At 44.4% G+C, this 15,139-nt stretch overlaps 1 protein-coding gene across 7 annotated transcripts in view; it reads left to right on the forward strand.

Moving 5' to 3' along the window:
- The first annotated feature begins 8,636 nt into the window (after positions 1-8,636).
- The window catches only part of LOC129853431 (multiple C2 and transmembrane domain-containing protein 1-like), a 247,599-nt gene continuing 241,096 nt past the window's right edge, over positions 8,637-15,139 (forward strand). For 3 of the 7 annotated variants that reach the window (XM_055919458.1, XM_055919459.1, XM_055919461.1), the window contains exon 1: positions 8,637-8,796. In XM_055919458.1, the coding sequence (XP_055775433.1) occupies positions 8,755-8,796 (42 nt within the window). In that variant the 5' untranslated portion in view covers positions 8,637-8,754. The remainder of the gene's footprint in view (positions 8,797-15,139) is intronic. The other 4 variants (XM_055919462.1, XM_055919464.1, XM_055919460.1 and 1 more) reach the window with 2 other exon arrangements.

Consider the following 15,139-nt stretch of genomic DNA (forward strand, 5'->3'; position numbering starts at 1 on the left):
CAGGAGAGGGTCGGTGTCTTCCACGCGCGTTACGCAGCAAGAAAAGACTTGCTAGCTAAAGGTTTTTTTCATTTGTAGGGCCTGTGAACGAGCAATCGACCCCGTTGGAATCGTCATCACGTAAAGGCATCCAGGGGAAGACGTAAGAAGTGTCCGTATAGTCATAGCAACGACAGTGCCCTTTTAACTGACTTCAGAAAAGTGGCCAACATTTCTCAAATCTGACTCCATGTCAGGGAAATTGCTGTAGAATGGGCTCTGTTCCACTTAGAGACAAAATTTCAACTCCTATAGAAACTATAGACTGTTTTCTATCCAATAATAATAATAATATGCATATTGTACGATCAAGGATTTTGTGGGAAGCCGTTTAAAAAATTAGCCACATTAGCATAAATAGTCTAAACAGCGCCCCCATCCCCAACAGGTTAACTTCTTTGGGCTGCAAGCCCGAAACCGGGCACAATATGACAACAGCCACTTCAAGTGCAGGGCGCGAAATTCAAAATATATTTTTTAGAAATATTTAACTTTCACACATTAACAAGTCCAATACAGCATATGAAAGATAAACATCTTGTGAATCCAGCCAACATGTCCGATTTTTAAAATATTTTACAGTGAAAACACCACATATATTTATGTTAGCTCACCACCAAATACAAAAAAGGACAGACATTTTTCACAGCACAGGTAGCATGCACAAAGCCAACCTAACTAACCAAGAAACAACTTCATCAGATGACATTCTTATAACTTGTTATACAATAAATCTATGTTTTGTTCGAAAAATGTGCATATTTGAGATATAAATCAGTTTTACATTGCAGCTACCATCACAGCTACCGTCACAAATAGGACCGAAGCAGCCAGAGTAATTACAGACGCCAACGTCAAATACCTAAATACTCATCATAAAACATTTCTGAAAAATCGATGGTGTACAGCAAATTAAAGACAAACATCTTGTGAATCCAGCCAATATTTCCGATTTTTTTAAGTGTTTTACAGCGAAAACACAATATAGCAAAAGCGATAGCAATAGGCACGTTAGCGATAGCGAATAAACCAGCAAAAGATATATAATTTTTGACTAACCTTGATAAGCTTCATCAGATGACAGTCCTATAACATCAGGTTATACATACACTTATGTTTTGTTCGAAAATGTGCATATTTAGAGCTGAAATCAGTGGTTATACATTGTCCTAACGTAGCATCTTTTTCCCAGAATGTGCGGATATTTTTATGACACTCAACTATTCTGACCAAATAACTATACATAAACGTTACTAAAAAATACATGTTTTATAGGAAATTATAGATACACTAGTTCTTAATGCAATCGCCGTGTTAGAATTCTAAAAATTACTTCATTACGACATCCAGCTTAGTTATAGCGAGAGAGTGCCCAAACTCTGGGCGCCAACTACTAGTATAACATGTTCGACAGATATAGGAAATAGCATCATAAAATGGGTCCTACTTTTGACGATCTTCCATCAGAATGTTGTGCAAGGGGTCCTTTGTCCAGAACAATCGTTGTTTGGATTTAGAATGTCCTCTTCTCCAGTCAATTAGCACGGAAAGCTAGCAAAGTGGCGCGAAGCTCTCCTTCCTGAACATACGCAGACAAAGCAACACGCCTAACGTCCCGAAAAATTTTCAATAATCTAATAAAACTATATTGAAAAAACATACTTTACGATGATATTGTCACATGTATCAAATAAAATCAAAGCCGGAGATATTAGTCTACAATGACAGCTTTGGCAATACCAGGTCCCTTCTCGCGCTCTCCAGATAACAGGAAACTGGTGACACGTCATACAAAGAGCTTTTATTCGACCCCAGATCAAGTTATACACTCCATTTCTTCTCTCACTGCCTTTCGACATCTAGTGGAAGACGTATGAAGTGCATGTATACTGATATATATCAAGGACATTTATAGGCAGGCCCTAGAACAGAGCATTGATTTCAGATTTTCCACTTCCTGTCAGGAAGTTTGCTGCAAAATGAGTTCTGTTTTACTCACAGATATAATTCAAACGGTTTTAGAAACTAGAGAGTGTTTTCTATCGAATAGTAATAATAATATGCATATTGTACGAGCAAGAATTGAGTACGAGGCCGTTTGAAATGGGCACCTTTTATCCAGGCTACTCAATACTGCCCCTGCAGCCCAAAGAGGTTAAACTCGGACAAAACAGAGATGCTTTTTCTAGGTCCCAAGAAACAGAGATCTTCTGATGAATCTGACATTTAATCTTGATGATTGTACAGTCGTACAGGTAGGTATGTACGGCAGGACCAAATCGGAAAGATAGGTAGGAGCAAGCCCATGTATGCTTTGTAGGTTTGCAGTAAAACCTTAATCAGCCCTTGCCTTAACAGGAAGCCAGTGTAGAGAGGCTAGCACTGGAGTAATATGATATTTTTTTTGGTTCTAGTCGAGATTCTTGCAGTCATGTTTAACACTAACTGAAGTTTATTTAGTGCTTTATCCGGGTAGCTGGAAAGTAGAGCATTGCAGTAGTCCAACCTAGAAGTGAAAAAAGCATGGACTAACTTTTCTGCATCATTTTTGGACAGGAAGTTTCAGATTTTTGCAATGTTACATAGATGAAAAAAAATCTGTCCTTGATATGTTCATCAAAAGAGAGATCAGGGTCCAGAGTAACGCCGATGTCCTTCACAGACATTTGGGTGCCCAGGCAGTGATCATCCTCAACCAGGAGATGGTGGAGTCGTGGTGTTGGAGACACAGGATGGCCAAGGATGACTTGGTGTACGGGTGCCTGGATAATGAGGAAGGGAAGGCTTTCATGTTGCAGGGGTACCACGGTGATGGTGAGTGGTACTGTGGTGTTTGTGATTGTTCCAGATCCCAGTGGTCGGTTATCAAGCACCTGAACCAGAAACGGACAGGAGAGCAGTTATGATGTTATGTTCAGGGAGGAGACACAGGAGTCCACTAGAGCTGTAGAAACAACACATGAGGGACAGCCAGCTAGTGAAATCGGTACTATCAAGGGTTTTGTCGAGTGTGATGATGGAATACTCACACCCACCTCAGCAGACCGATGATCAAGGGACCGTCCCTCTGCTCTAGTGGCCTCCGGGTTACGATGTAGCGGACACCGTTGAAGCTGGTGCCCCTTCTGACCACAATAAGAACAGAGCCCCGGCTGTCTCCGACGGCGTCGCTTAGCCGCGGGGAGGCGGGTGGCCCCTGCCTCTACGGGTTTAGGCTCTGACTCAGAACGGTCAACGAAGGAGGGAGAGAGGCGATGGGAGTACCGATGCTCCCAAAGGAGGTTATCCAGATGGATGGCCATCGCGGTGCGTGTGTCCAACGAGAGAGTGTCGTTTCGGCTTGACAACTCCGTCTCGACCTCTTCGCGCAATCCTCTTCTGAATAAGGTGCGGAGCACCGGCTCATTCCATCCGCTGGATACTGCCACTGTACGGAAGGTGAGGGCGTACTCCGCAGCGGTCCTTCTTGGAGTTGGAGTAGGCACTCACTCCCCTCTCTGCGCTCCGGTGGATGATCGAAGACTCCTCTGTACAGAGCCATGAACCTCCCATAGGAATCCTGCTCCGCATCTCTCTCAGATGGTCGTAGCCCATTCCAACGCCCGCCCGGTCAGCAGGGAAATAACCATGGCAACCTTGGAACGCTCAGTGGTGGGGGCACCCACTTGATGAGTGAAATAGAGGGAGCACTGGAGGAGGAAGCCACGGAATTTGGATGGAGTCCCGTCATATTTGTCCAGGAGGGACAAATGGGCATCGCTGACCTGGGCAGACTGCTGAATGGGCTGGGGTGCTGGCTTACTGGGTCAACTCATGGTACAGGATCCTCTGCTCGTTGAAGGTGACGCTCCTTGAGTAAGATCTAGACGTTGAAGAATGTGGAGGACCTCATCCATCGCCATCTCCAGTTGCGCCAGCTGGTCATGGTGTTGGAAAAGTAGGTCTCTGTTCGTCAACCATCTGGGAGATATCTCAGTTGGCTGCTGCTTCCATTTTGTGAGGTAGTATTCTGTAATGGGGATGCAGGGAGTCAGGAAGCAAGTGCAGTCGGTGAGTTTAATAAGAACGAACATGGAGTAAATACAAAAACAGGAGTAGTGATGATGGGTTGTCAGGACTGGTGGTTAGTAGACCAGCGACGTTGAGCGCCGGAGCATGGAAGCGGGAATAGATGTCACAGAATTGGACCATTTTCCTGTCTTGCTAAGCAATCAAAATGTAACGAGTACTTTTGAGTGTCAGGGGAAAAAAGTACATTATTTTCTTTAGGAATGTAGGGAAGTAAAAGTTGTCAAAAATATAAATAGTGAAGTACAGTACACATATCCCATAAAACGACTTAAGTCGTACTTTAAAGTATTTTTGCTTAAGTACTTTACACCACTGGGTGGTTCTAGTGTTAAGGGAGAGTTCCTACAAAGCGATTGACTAGTTCTGTAAATGTGCATAGTGACTTAGTGAGCTACTGCTCTAGCCTCCACTGCCCAACAGGGCAAACACACACTCAGCAGAAAAGTGTTGGACCCCTGTGTTGGTTGTAATTGGTTGCTGAGGGCTGGTTGTGCATTCATTGTGGCTCTATGTCCTCATTAACATTTCTCAAACATTTCTCAATGGCTGGCCATGCCTTCCTCCTGGCGACTCCAACCTTGGCCAACAGCCCCGCCCCCCCCGCTGCTACTCGCCCAAGCCTCCCCAGCTTCTCCTTTACCCATATCCAGATAGCAGATGTTCTGAAAGAGCTGGAACACCTGGACCCATACAAATCAGCTGGGCTTGACAATCTGGACCCCCTATTTCTGAAACTGTCCGCCGCCATTGTCGCACCCCCTATTACCAGCCTGTTCAACCTCTCCTTCGTATCATCTGAGATCCCCAAGGATTGGAAAGCTGCCGCGGTCATCCCCCTCTTCAAAGGGGGAGACACCCTGGACCCAAACTGTTACAGACCTATATCCATCCTGCCCTGCCTATCTAAGGTCTTCGAAAGCCAAGTCAACAAACAGATCACTGACCATCTCGAATCCCACCGTACCTTCTCTGCTGTGCAATCCGGTTTCCGAGCCGGTCACGGGTGCACCTCAGCCACGCTCAAGGTACTAAACGATGTCATAACCGCCATCGATAAAAGACATTACTGTGCAGCCGTCTTCATCGACCTGGCCAAGGCTTTCGACTATGTCAATCACCATATTCTTATCTGCAGACTCAGTAGCCTCGGTTTTTCTAATGACTGCCTTGCCTGGTTCACCAACTACTTTGCAGACAGAGTTCAGTGTGTCAAATCGGAGGGCATGTTGTCCGGTCCTCTGGCAGTCTCTATGGGGGTACCACAGGGTTCAATTCTCGGGCCGACTCTTTTCTCTGTATACATCAATGATGTTGCTCTTGCTGCGGGCGATTCCCTGATCCACCTCTACGCAGACGACACCATTCTGTATACTTCCGGCCCTTCCTTGGACACTGTGCTATCTAACCTCCAAACGAGCTTCAATGCCATACAACACTCCTTCCGTGGCCTCCAACTGCTCTTAAACGCTAGTAAAACCAAATGCATGCTTTTCAACCGTTCGCTGCCTGCACCCGCACGCCCGACTAGCATCACCACCCTGGACGGTTCCGACCTAGAATATGTGGACATCTATAAGTACCTAGGTGTCTGGCTAGACTGCAAACTCTCCTTCCAGACTCATATCAAACATCTCCAATCCAAAATCAAATCTAGAGTCGGCTTTCTATTCCGCAACAAAGCCTCCTTCACTCACGCCGCCAAACTTACCCTAGTAAAACTGACTATCCTACCGATCCTCGACTTCGGCGATGTCATCTACAAAATAGCTTCCAATACTCTACTCAGCAAACTGGATGCAGTTTATCACAGTGCCATCCGTTTTGTTACTAAAGCACCTTATACGACCCACCACTGCGACCTGTATGCCCTAGTCGGCTGGCCCTCGCTACATGTTCGTCGTCAGACCCACTGGCTCCAGGTCATCTACAAGGCTATGCTAGGTAAAGTGCCACCTTATCTCAGTTCACTGGTCACGATGGCTACACCCACCCGTAGCACGCGCTCCAGCAGGTGTATCTCACTGATCATCCCTAAAGCCAAAACCTCATTTGGACGCCTTTCCTTCCAGTTCTCTGCTGCCTGCGACTGGAACGAATTGTAAAAATCTCTGAAGTTGGAGACTTTTATCTCCCTCAACAACTTTAAAAATCTGCTATCCGAGCAGCTAACCGATCGCTGCAGCTGTACATAGTCCATCTGTAAACTACCCACCCAATTTACCTACCTCACCCCATACTGCTTTTATTTATTTACTTTTCTGCTCTTTTGCACACCAGTATCTCTTCTTGCACATGATCATCTGATGATTTATCACTCCAGTGTTAATCTGCTAAATTGTAATTACTCGATTTATTGCCTACCTCATGCCTTTTGCACACATTGTATATAGATTCTCTTTTTTTTCTACCATGTTATTGACTTGTTTATTGTTTACTCCATGTGTAACTCTGTGTTGTTGTCTGTTCACACTGCTATGCTTTATCTTGGCCAGGTCGCAGTTGCAAATGAGAACTTGTTCTCAACTAGCCTACCTGGTTAAATAAAGGTGAAAAAAAATAAAAAAAATAAATAAAATTAACCTCTCTGGGATATGTGGGACGGTAGCGTCCCACCTGGCCAACATCCAGTGAAAATGCAGAGCGCCAAATTCAAATAAATTACTATAAAAATTTAACTTTCATGAAATTACACATTCAAAATACCAAATTAAAGCTACACTTGTTGTGAATCCAGCCAACGTGTCAGATTTCAAAAATGCTTTACGGCGAAAGCAAACAATGCTATTATCTGAGGATAGCACCCCAGCTAACAATCACAGACCATCATATTTCAACACTCCCGGTGCAACACAAAACGCAGAATTAAAGATATAATTCATGCCTTACCTTTGACGAGCTTCTTCTGTTGGCACTCCAATATGTCCCATAAACATAACAAATAGTCCTTTTGTTCAATAAATTCCGTCGATATATATCCAAAATGTTCATTTATTTGGCGCGTTGGATCCAGAAAGACACCGGTTCCAACTTGCACAACGTGACTACAAAATATCTCAAAAGTTACCTGTAAGCTTTGTCCAAAGATTTAAAACTACTTTTGTAATACACTTTAGGTATTTTTTAACGTAAATAATCGATAAAATTGAAGACGGGATGATCTGTGTTCAATACCGGAGGAAAACAATGTGTAGTATGCTTTCTGGTCACGCGCCTCTTACAAACAGTACACTTCACTGGAGCCTTCATTCTGAACATGGCTACTTCTTCATTTCTCAAAGCAAAAACCTCAACCAATTTCTAAAGACTGTTGACATCCAGTGGAAGCGATAGTAACTGCAGGAAGGTCCCTTAGAATTCTGGATTCCCAATGAAACCTCATTGAAAAGAGAGTGACCTCAAAAGAAAAATAATCTGAATGGTTTTCCTCTGGGTTTTGCCTGCCAAATAAGTTCTGTTATAGTCACAGACATGATTCAAACAGTTTTAGAAACTTCAGAGTGTTTCCTATCAAATACCAATAATAATATGCATATATTAGCATCTGGGACTGAGTAGGAGGCAGTTTACTCTGGGCACGCTTTTCATCCAAACGTGAAAATGCTGCCCCCTATCCTAGAGAAGTTAACCGACATAACTGAAAAGGTTGGCATCTAAACACTGCTCATTTTAGCATGTTCTGCTGCCTTCTCTTGCTTGGTAGTTATTGAAAAAAATAGGAAGGGTAGACAATGTGAGGGAGGAATATGAGGAGACATAAGGAGAGAAGGACACACAGTGAGGTGACTGTTAGATGGTGAAGTCAGGTCAATAAGACTCAGTGGGGTGACTGTTAGATGGTGAAGACAGGTCAAAAAGACACAGTAAGGTGACTGTTAGATGGTGAAGGTAGGTCAATAAGAATCAGCGAGGTGACTGTTAGATGGTGAAGGCAGGTCAATAGGAAACAGTGAAGTGACATAGGCTGAAGGCAGGTCAATAAGACAGATTGAGGTGACTGTTAGAGGCTGAAGGCAGGTCAATAAGGAGGAAAAATGGAGAGAGGATGAGAGGAAGCACAGGAAGATGTGAGAGAGGAAGAAGACGGTGCAGGAGAAGAGGAGAAAGAAAGGAAATTAGTGAGGAGGAGGGTCAGGACTGGGATGTTAAGGAATGTGAGACTAAAGTAGGGTTATCGTGGAGTTTTAATGTATGCTGGTCTACAGAGAATAGTGAGTGCTGCTACGCTGGTTCTGAGTGCTTCGCCCTGCTTCCTCTCTTTACATCACACAATCCCACAGGATTAAACAGTCAGTGTATTTTTACCTTAGCTCAGTGTGTGTGTGTGTGCATGTGCACCTAGGCATGGCTGCATGCCACTGCGTGTTTGTTTGTGTGTAGGCAGATGTGATGGTTGCATATCCTCTTTTGTGTGTGTGTGTGTGTGTGTGTGTGTGTGTGTGTGTGTGTGTGTGTGTGTGTGTGTGTGTGTGTGTGTGTGTGTGTGTGTGTGTGAGAGCCAGCCAGCCACAGAGATGGGAGTGGATATGTGGGGTATTTGAGAGAACCTCCCTCACAGCTGATTGCCCGTTGCTACGCTGTGTGTGTCTCATATAGGACAGGAAGCCAGTGGCAGCAGCTGTAGTGTGGAGCTGGCTCTGAGTCTGGATGTTAGCACTGTCTCTCTCCTCCGTGGGACGAAGCCTGACTGTAGGTACACACACACACGCTAATGGTCATTGTTTTATGTGCTACTGTATTATATTGGAGATTATTCACACACTTGGGGCTGATGCTGTACTTTTCTAGTGGGCTGTTCTAGTGGGCTGTTCTAGTGGACTGTTCTAGTGGGCTGTTCTAGTGGACTGTTCTAGTGGGCTGTTCTAGTGGGCTGTTCTAGTGGACTGTTCTAGTGGACTGTTCTAATGGGCTGTTCTAGTGGGCTGTTCTAGTGGGCTGTTCTAGTGGGCTGTTCTAGGTAGTGTGAGCGATGCTGTTGGTTTAAATTGGGCATGGACTCTCTTTTGAACAGCGTATTGTAAAGGGGCCGGGACGATACCAGTATCGCGATACTCATTAGTGTCATGGCAAGGAAACAAAATACGAAGCGGATTTAACTTGTTTAGGAAAACCTCCCTAAAGTTAGAAACAAACATCATTATACCTAACTTTCCTAGTTAAACAAAGGTTAAATAAATAAAAATGATGTTGTCATCCAGAATCACATCTATTTCTTTTCCAAACTATAGCACACAATATTTTAAACCCAGCAGGTTTTTAAAAGACCAAAGAGTTTGGTCTTCTCTGTGTTTTCAATTTTGCCACGGAAAAAATATTGCGATACTGGTATCGTCACAGCCCAAGATTGTAGCCCAGGGGATTTCAGAGGTGTTAAAGGAATTTCCTGGATCAGCTAAATGTCTCTTTCAGTATGGAGAGTAGCAGAGAAGAAGGACCGTGTGGGTTTGTATATTTTCACAAGCATTAGTATCTAACTTGCTTTTGTAATGCTTTCAGTGTTCAGTGTAAAAAGCCTATGTTGGTATTTTTGCACTTTAAACCCGCTTTCCAATGGTAGATAGATGTGTGTGTGTGTGTGTACCCGTGTTTGTGTTAATAATTGATGTAGGCTGATCGGCGAGTCGTAACCAGTTTCCAATCATGTGGCACTTGAGGAGGGTGCTGAGGCTCGCATGACAGGGGAGTGGAGAGAGGTGGTAGGGAGGGGGAGAGATGGGAGTGGACAGGGAGAGATAGGTAGGAAGAGATGAGAGAGGGGTAGGGAGGGAAAGAGATGGGAGTGAGACAGGGGAGTGGAGAGGGAGAGGGGGTAGGGAGGTGGAGATTGGAGAGAGGGGTAGGGAGGAGGAGAAGGGAGTGGAGAGAGAGAGAGGGGTAGGGATGGGGAGAGGGCTGTGGGGTGTGGAGTGTAGAGGGAGAGAGGGGAGTGAAGAGGGAGAGATGTAGAGATGGGAGATGGAGCGAGGTGTACGGAGGTAGAGAGAGGTAGAGATGGGTGTGGAGAGGGAGCGAGGGGTAGGGAGGGGTAGAGTGGTAGAGTTGGGAGTGAAGAGGGAGCGAGGGGTAGGGAGGTAGAGATGGGAGAGAGAGGGAGTGAGGGGTAGGTAGATAGAGATAGAGATGGGAGGGAGAGTGAGTGAGAGAGGGGTAGGGAGGTAGAGAGAGGGGTAGGGAGGTAGAGTGAGGTAAAGACCAGAGGGAGAGAGAGGTAGACAGAGGTATTGATGGGAGGGAGAGGTAGAGTGAGGTAAAGACCAGAGGGAGAGAGAGGTAGACAGAGGTATTGATGGGAGGGAGAGAGAGGTAAAGAGATGGGAGGGAGAGGTAGAGAGAGGTAGAAATGGGAGGGAGAGGTAGAGAGAGGTAGAAATGGGAGGAAGAGTTAGAGAGATGGGAGGGAGAGGTAGAGAGCGGCAGAGATGGGAGGGAGAGGTAGAGAGAGAGGTAGAGAGCGGCATAGATGGGAGGGAGAGGTAGAGAGAGAGGTAGAGAGCGGCAGAGATGGAAGAGGTAGAGAGAGAGGTAGAGGGAGAGGTAGAGGGAGAGGGAGAGGGAGAGGGAGAGGGAGAGGTAGAGGGAGAGGTAGAGGGAGAGGTAGAGGGAGAGGTAGAGGGAGAGGTAGAGGGAGAGGTAGAGGGAGAGGTAGAGGGAGAGGTAGAGGGAGAGGTAGAGGGAGAGATGGGAGGGAGAGGTAGAGAGAGAGAGAGAGGTAGAGAGAGAGGTAGAGAGAGAGGTAGAGAGAGAGATAGAGAGCGAGGTAGAGAGTGGCAGAGATGGGAGGGAGAGGTAGAGAGAGGTGAGATGTAGAGAGGGAGAGGTAGAGAGAGAGGTAGAGAGTGGCATAGATGGGAGGGAGAGGTAGAGAGAGGTGAGAGGTAGAGAGAGGTGAGAGGTAGAGAGAGGTGAGAGGTAGAGAGGGAGAGGTAGAGAGGGAGAGGTAGAGAGGGAGAGGTAGAGAGGGAGAGGTAGAGAGGGAGAGGTAGAGAGGGAGAGGTAGAGAGGGAGAGGTAGAGAGGGAGAGGTAGAGAGAGAGGTAGAGAGCGGCAGAGATGGGAGGGAGAGGTAGAGAGCGGCAGAGATGGGAGGGAGAGGTAGAGAGAGGTGAGAGGGAGAGGGAGAGGGAGAGGGAGAGGGAGAGGGAGAGGAATGTTGAATATTTTAGATGATATATGGGTACAGAGAACAGACAGACAGACAGACAGACAGACCTCTCCTCCGTCTCTGACGGTCATGGTTAGATGGAACATGACAGCTGCTCTGTGGGACGGAGGGGTGGGATGGAGGGAGAACATTTCCAGCATCTGGATAGGCAGGTGGGGGGGGGGGGGGGGGGGCATTTTTATTTTATTTATTTCACCTTTATTTCACCATTAAGGCTAACGTCAGCCCAAGCTTCACCACCCAGGTTCTGAGATGTACTATACAGTACGTGATCAGAATGAGAGGAATACAGAGCTGGTTAGACTGGAGGAGATAGCATGAGGTGGGTGTGTAGGAGGCTGCTTTTGGAGGGATGGTAGTTGACTGATTGATTAGCTACATGTACAGTTGAAGTCGGGAGTTTACATACACTTAGGTTGGAGTCATTAAAACTAGTTTTTCAACCACTCCAAATTTCTTGTTAACAAACTATAGTTTTGGCAAGTCGGTTAGGACATCAACTTTGTGCATTACACAAGTAATTATTCCAACAATTGTTTCCAGACAGATTATTTCACTTATAATTCACTGTATCACAATTCCAGTGTGGAGTGTTATTATGGAGCAGCATGGATTATTATGGAGTATTATGGAGTAGTGTGGAGTATTATGGAGTATTATTATGTATTAGTGTGGAGTATTATTATGGAGCAGTGTGGGGTATTACTATGGAGCAGTGTGGAGTATTATTATGGAGCAGTGTGGGGTATTACTATGGAGCAGTGTGGAGTATTATTATGGAGCAGTGTGGGGTATTACTATGGAGCAGTGTGGAGTATTATGATGGAGCAGCGCAGAGTATTGTTATGGAGCAGTGTGGAGTATTCTTATGGAATAGTATGGGGTATTGTTATAGATTAGTATGGAGTATTATTATGGAATAATATGGAGTATTATTATGGAATAGTATGGAGTATTATTACGGAATAGTATGGAGTATTATTATGGAATTGTATGGAGTATTGTTATAGATTAGTATGGAGTATTATTATGGAATAGTATGGAGTATTACTATGGGATAGTATGGAGTAGTGTTATAGATTAGTATGGAGTATTATTTTGGGGTGGTATGGAGTACGATTATGGAGTAGCAGGGAGTATTATTATGGAGTAGCAGAGAGTAACACTATGGAGTAGCATGGATTATTTTATGGAGTAGCGGGGAGTATTATTATGGAGTAGTGTGGAGTATTATAATGGAGCAGTATGGAGTATTATTATGGAGCGGCTTGGAGTATTATTATGGAGCGGTAGGGAATAGTATTATGGAGTAGCACGGAATATTATTATGGAGTAGTGCAGAGTATTATTATGGAGAAGTGTGGAGTATTATTATGGGGTAGTGTGGAGTATTATTACGGAGTAGTGTGGTGTATTATTAAGGCACATCGTGGAGTATTATGGATCAGGGAGGAGTATTATTATGGAGCAGGATGGAGTATTATCATGTAGTAGTGCAGAGTATTATTATGGGGCAGAGCGATGTATTTTTTGGGGGCAGTGCGGAGTATTATTGTGGAGTGATGCGGAGTAGTATTACGGAGTATTATTGTGGAGTCGTGCGGGGTAGTATTGTGGAGTATTATGGAGTATTATGTAGCATTATTATGGAATCGTGCGGGGTATTATTATGGAGTAGTGTGGAGTAGCATGGAGTATTATGTAGCATTATTATGGAGTCGTGTGGAGTATTGTTATGGAGTAGTGTGGAGTACTATGGATTGGTGTGGTGTATTAGTATGGGGTAGTGTGGAGTATTATTATGGAGTAGCGTGTATTATTATGGAGTAGCATGTATTATTATGGAGTAGTGTGGGGTATTATGGAGTAGCGTGTATTATTATGGAGTAGTGTGGGGTATTATGGAGTAGCGTGTATTATTATGGAGTAGTGTGGGGTATTATGGAGTAGCGTGTATTATTATGGAGTAGCGTGTATTATTATGGAGTAGTGTGGGGTATTATGGAGTAGCGTGTATTATTATGGAGTAGCGTGTATTATTATGGAGTAGTGTGGGGTATTATGGAGTAGCGTGTATTATTATGGAGTAGTGTGGGGTATTATGGAGTAGCGTGTATTATTATGGAGTAGTGTGGGGTATTATGGAGTAGCGTGTATTATTATGGAGTAGTGTGGGGTATTATGGAGTAGCGTGTATTATTATGGAGTAGTGTGGGGTATTATGGAGTAGCGTGTATTATTATGGAGTAGCGTGTATTATTATGGAGTAGTGTGGGGTATTATGGAGTAGCGTGTATTATTATGGAGTAGTGTGGGGTATTATGGAGTAGCGTGTATTATTATGGAGTAGTGTGGGGTATTATGGAGTAGTGTGGGGTATTATGGAGTAGCGTGTATTATTATGGAGTAGCGTGGGGTATTATGGAGTAGCGTGTATTATTATGGAGTAGTGTGGGGTATTATGGAGTAGTGTGGGGTATTATGGAGTAGCGTGTATTATTATGGAGTAGTGTGGGGTATTATGGAGTAGTGTGGGGTATTATGGAGTAGCGTGTATTATTATGGAGTAGCGCGGGGTATTATGGAGTAGCGTGTATTATTATGGAGTAGTGTGGGGTATTATGGAGTAGTGTGGGGTATTATGGAGTAGCGTGTATTATTATGGAGTAGTGTGGGGTATTATGGAGTAGCGTGTATTATTATGGAGTAGTGTGGGGTATTATGGAGTAGCGTGTATTATTATGGAGTAGTGTGGGGTATTATGGAGTGTTATTATGTAGTAGTGTGGGGTGTTATGAAGTATTAATATGCAGTATGGTGGAGTATTATTATGGAGTAGTGTAGAGTATTATGGAGTATTATTATTGTGTATCATGGCTTTTGTTTGGGGTGAAGACCTCATCGATGTAAAGCAGACACCTGTGGCTTCTCTCTATGCAAATGTGGATTGTTGTGGCGGCTAGGAGCTGGATGAAGCCTGCTTATTCATTCATGTTCTGTGCTGCATTGACAATGACAGCTCCACCCAGCTTTCAGTCCCTTACAGTGACTTTGGTAATCACAACTCATTTTGGGTTTACTACCTTTTTATTTGACCATTTTTATTGTTCAGAAATGTGGTGGGTACTCTCTTCGTTCGCAGGACTTTATCCTTCTAACTGTTCCAAATGTCCGAACTGAATTTGGTAAAAGGGCTTTTATGTACTCTGCGCCATCGTCTTGGAACGCCTTACAAAATACTTTTAAACTGGAAGAACTTGTCCCGATTTGGTATTTTTAAATCACGGATGAATGATCACTAATGAATGATCACTTATGAATGATCTTGAGACTGATTCCCTGACCTGTCAATGTTTTTAATTAGCTGTTTTTGATTTTTGTTATACTCTTGTGAATTCTATGGTTTTTACTAGATTACTTGTAGTTTTTCATGTTGTCTGTCTGTAATTTTTGTAATGACTTGGTGCTGCCTATCTTGGCCAGGACGCTCCTGAAAAAGAGATTTTAAATCTCAATGAGCCCTTCCTGGTTAAATAAAGGTTAAATAAAGGGTAGTTGTGGTTGGGCAGCTCTAACCCTGGAGGGATGATTCCTTCCTGCTGGGAAGTTGCTGATCCGGCTCTGTGCTGTCCTGTTCTGTACTGGGATGTGGAGCATGTGACAGTAGTCTGGTGCTGGGCACACTGCCTACGTTGACTCTCTCAATCGACCTCTCTGCTCCTCCCAGAGCTAAGCCTAGTGGTGGACAGACAGGAACACAGACACTGCTCTGTCACTCTGTACCCTGTCTCTCTCCCTCTCTCTGTCTCTGTGTGTATGCCTCTGTGTGTATGCCTCTGTGTGTATGTGTGTATTTCTCTGTGCCTCTGTG

The sequence above is a fragment of the Salvelinus fontinalis genome, chromosome 4, assembly GCF_029448725.1.
Source record: "Salvelinus fontinalis isolate EN_2023a chromosome 4, ASM2944872v1, whole genome shotgun sequence".
NCBI classification, from domain to species: domain Eukaryota; kingdom Metazoa; phylum Chordata; class Actinopteri; order Salmoniformes; family Salmonidae; genus Salvelinus; species Salvelinus fontinalis.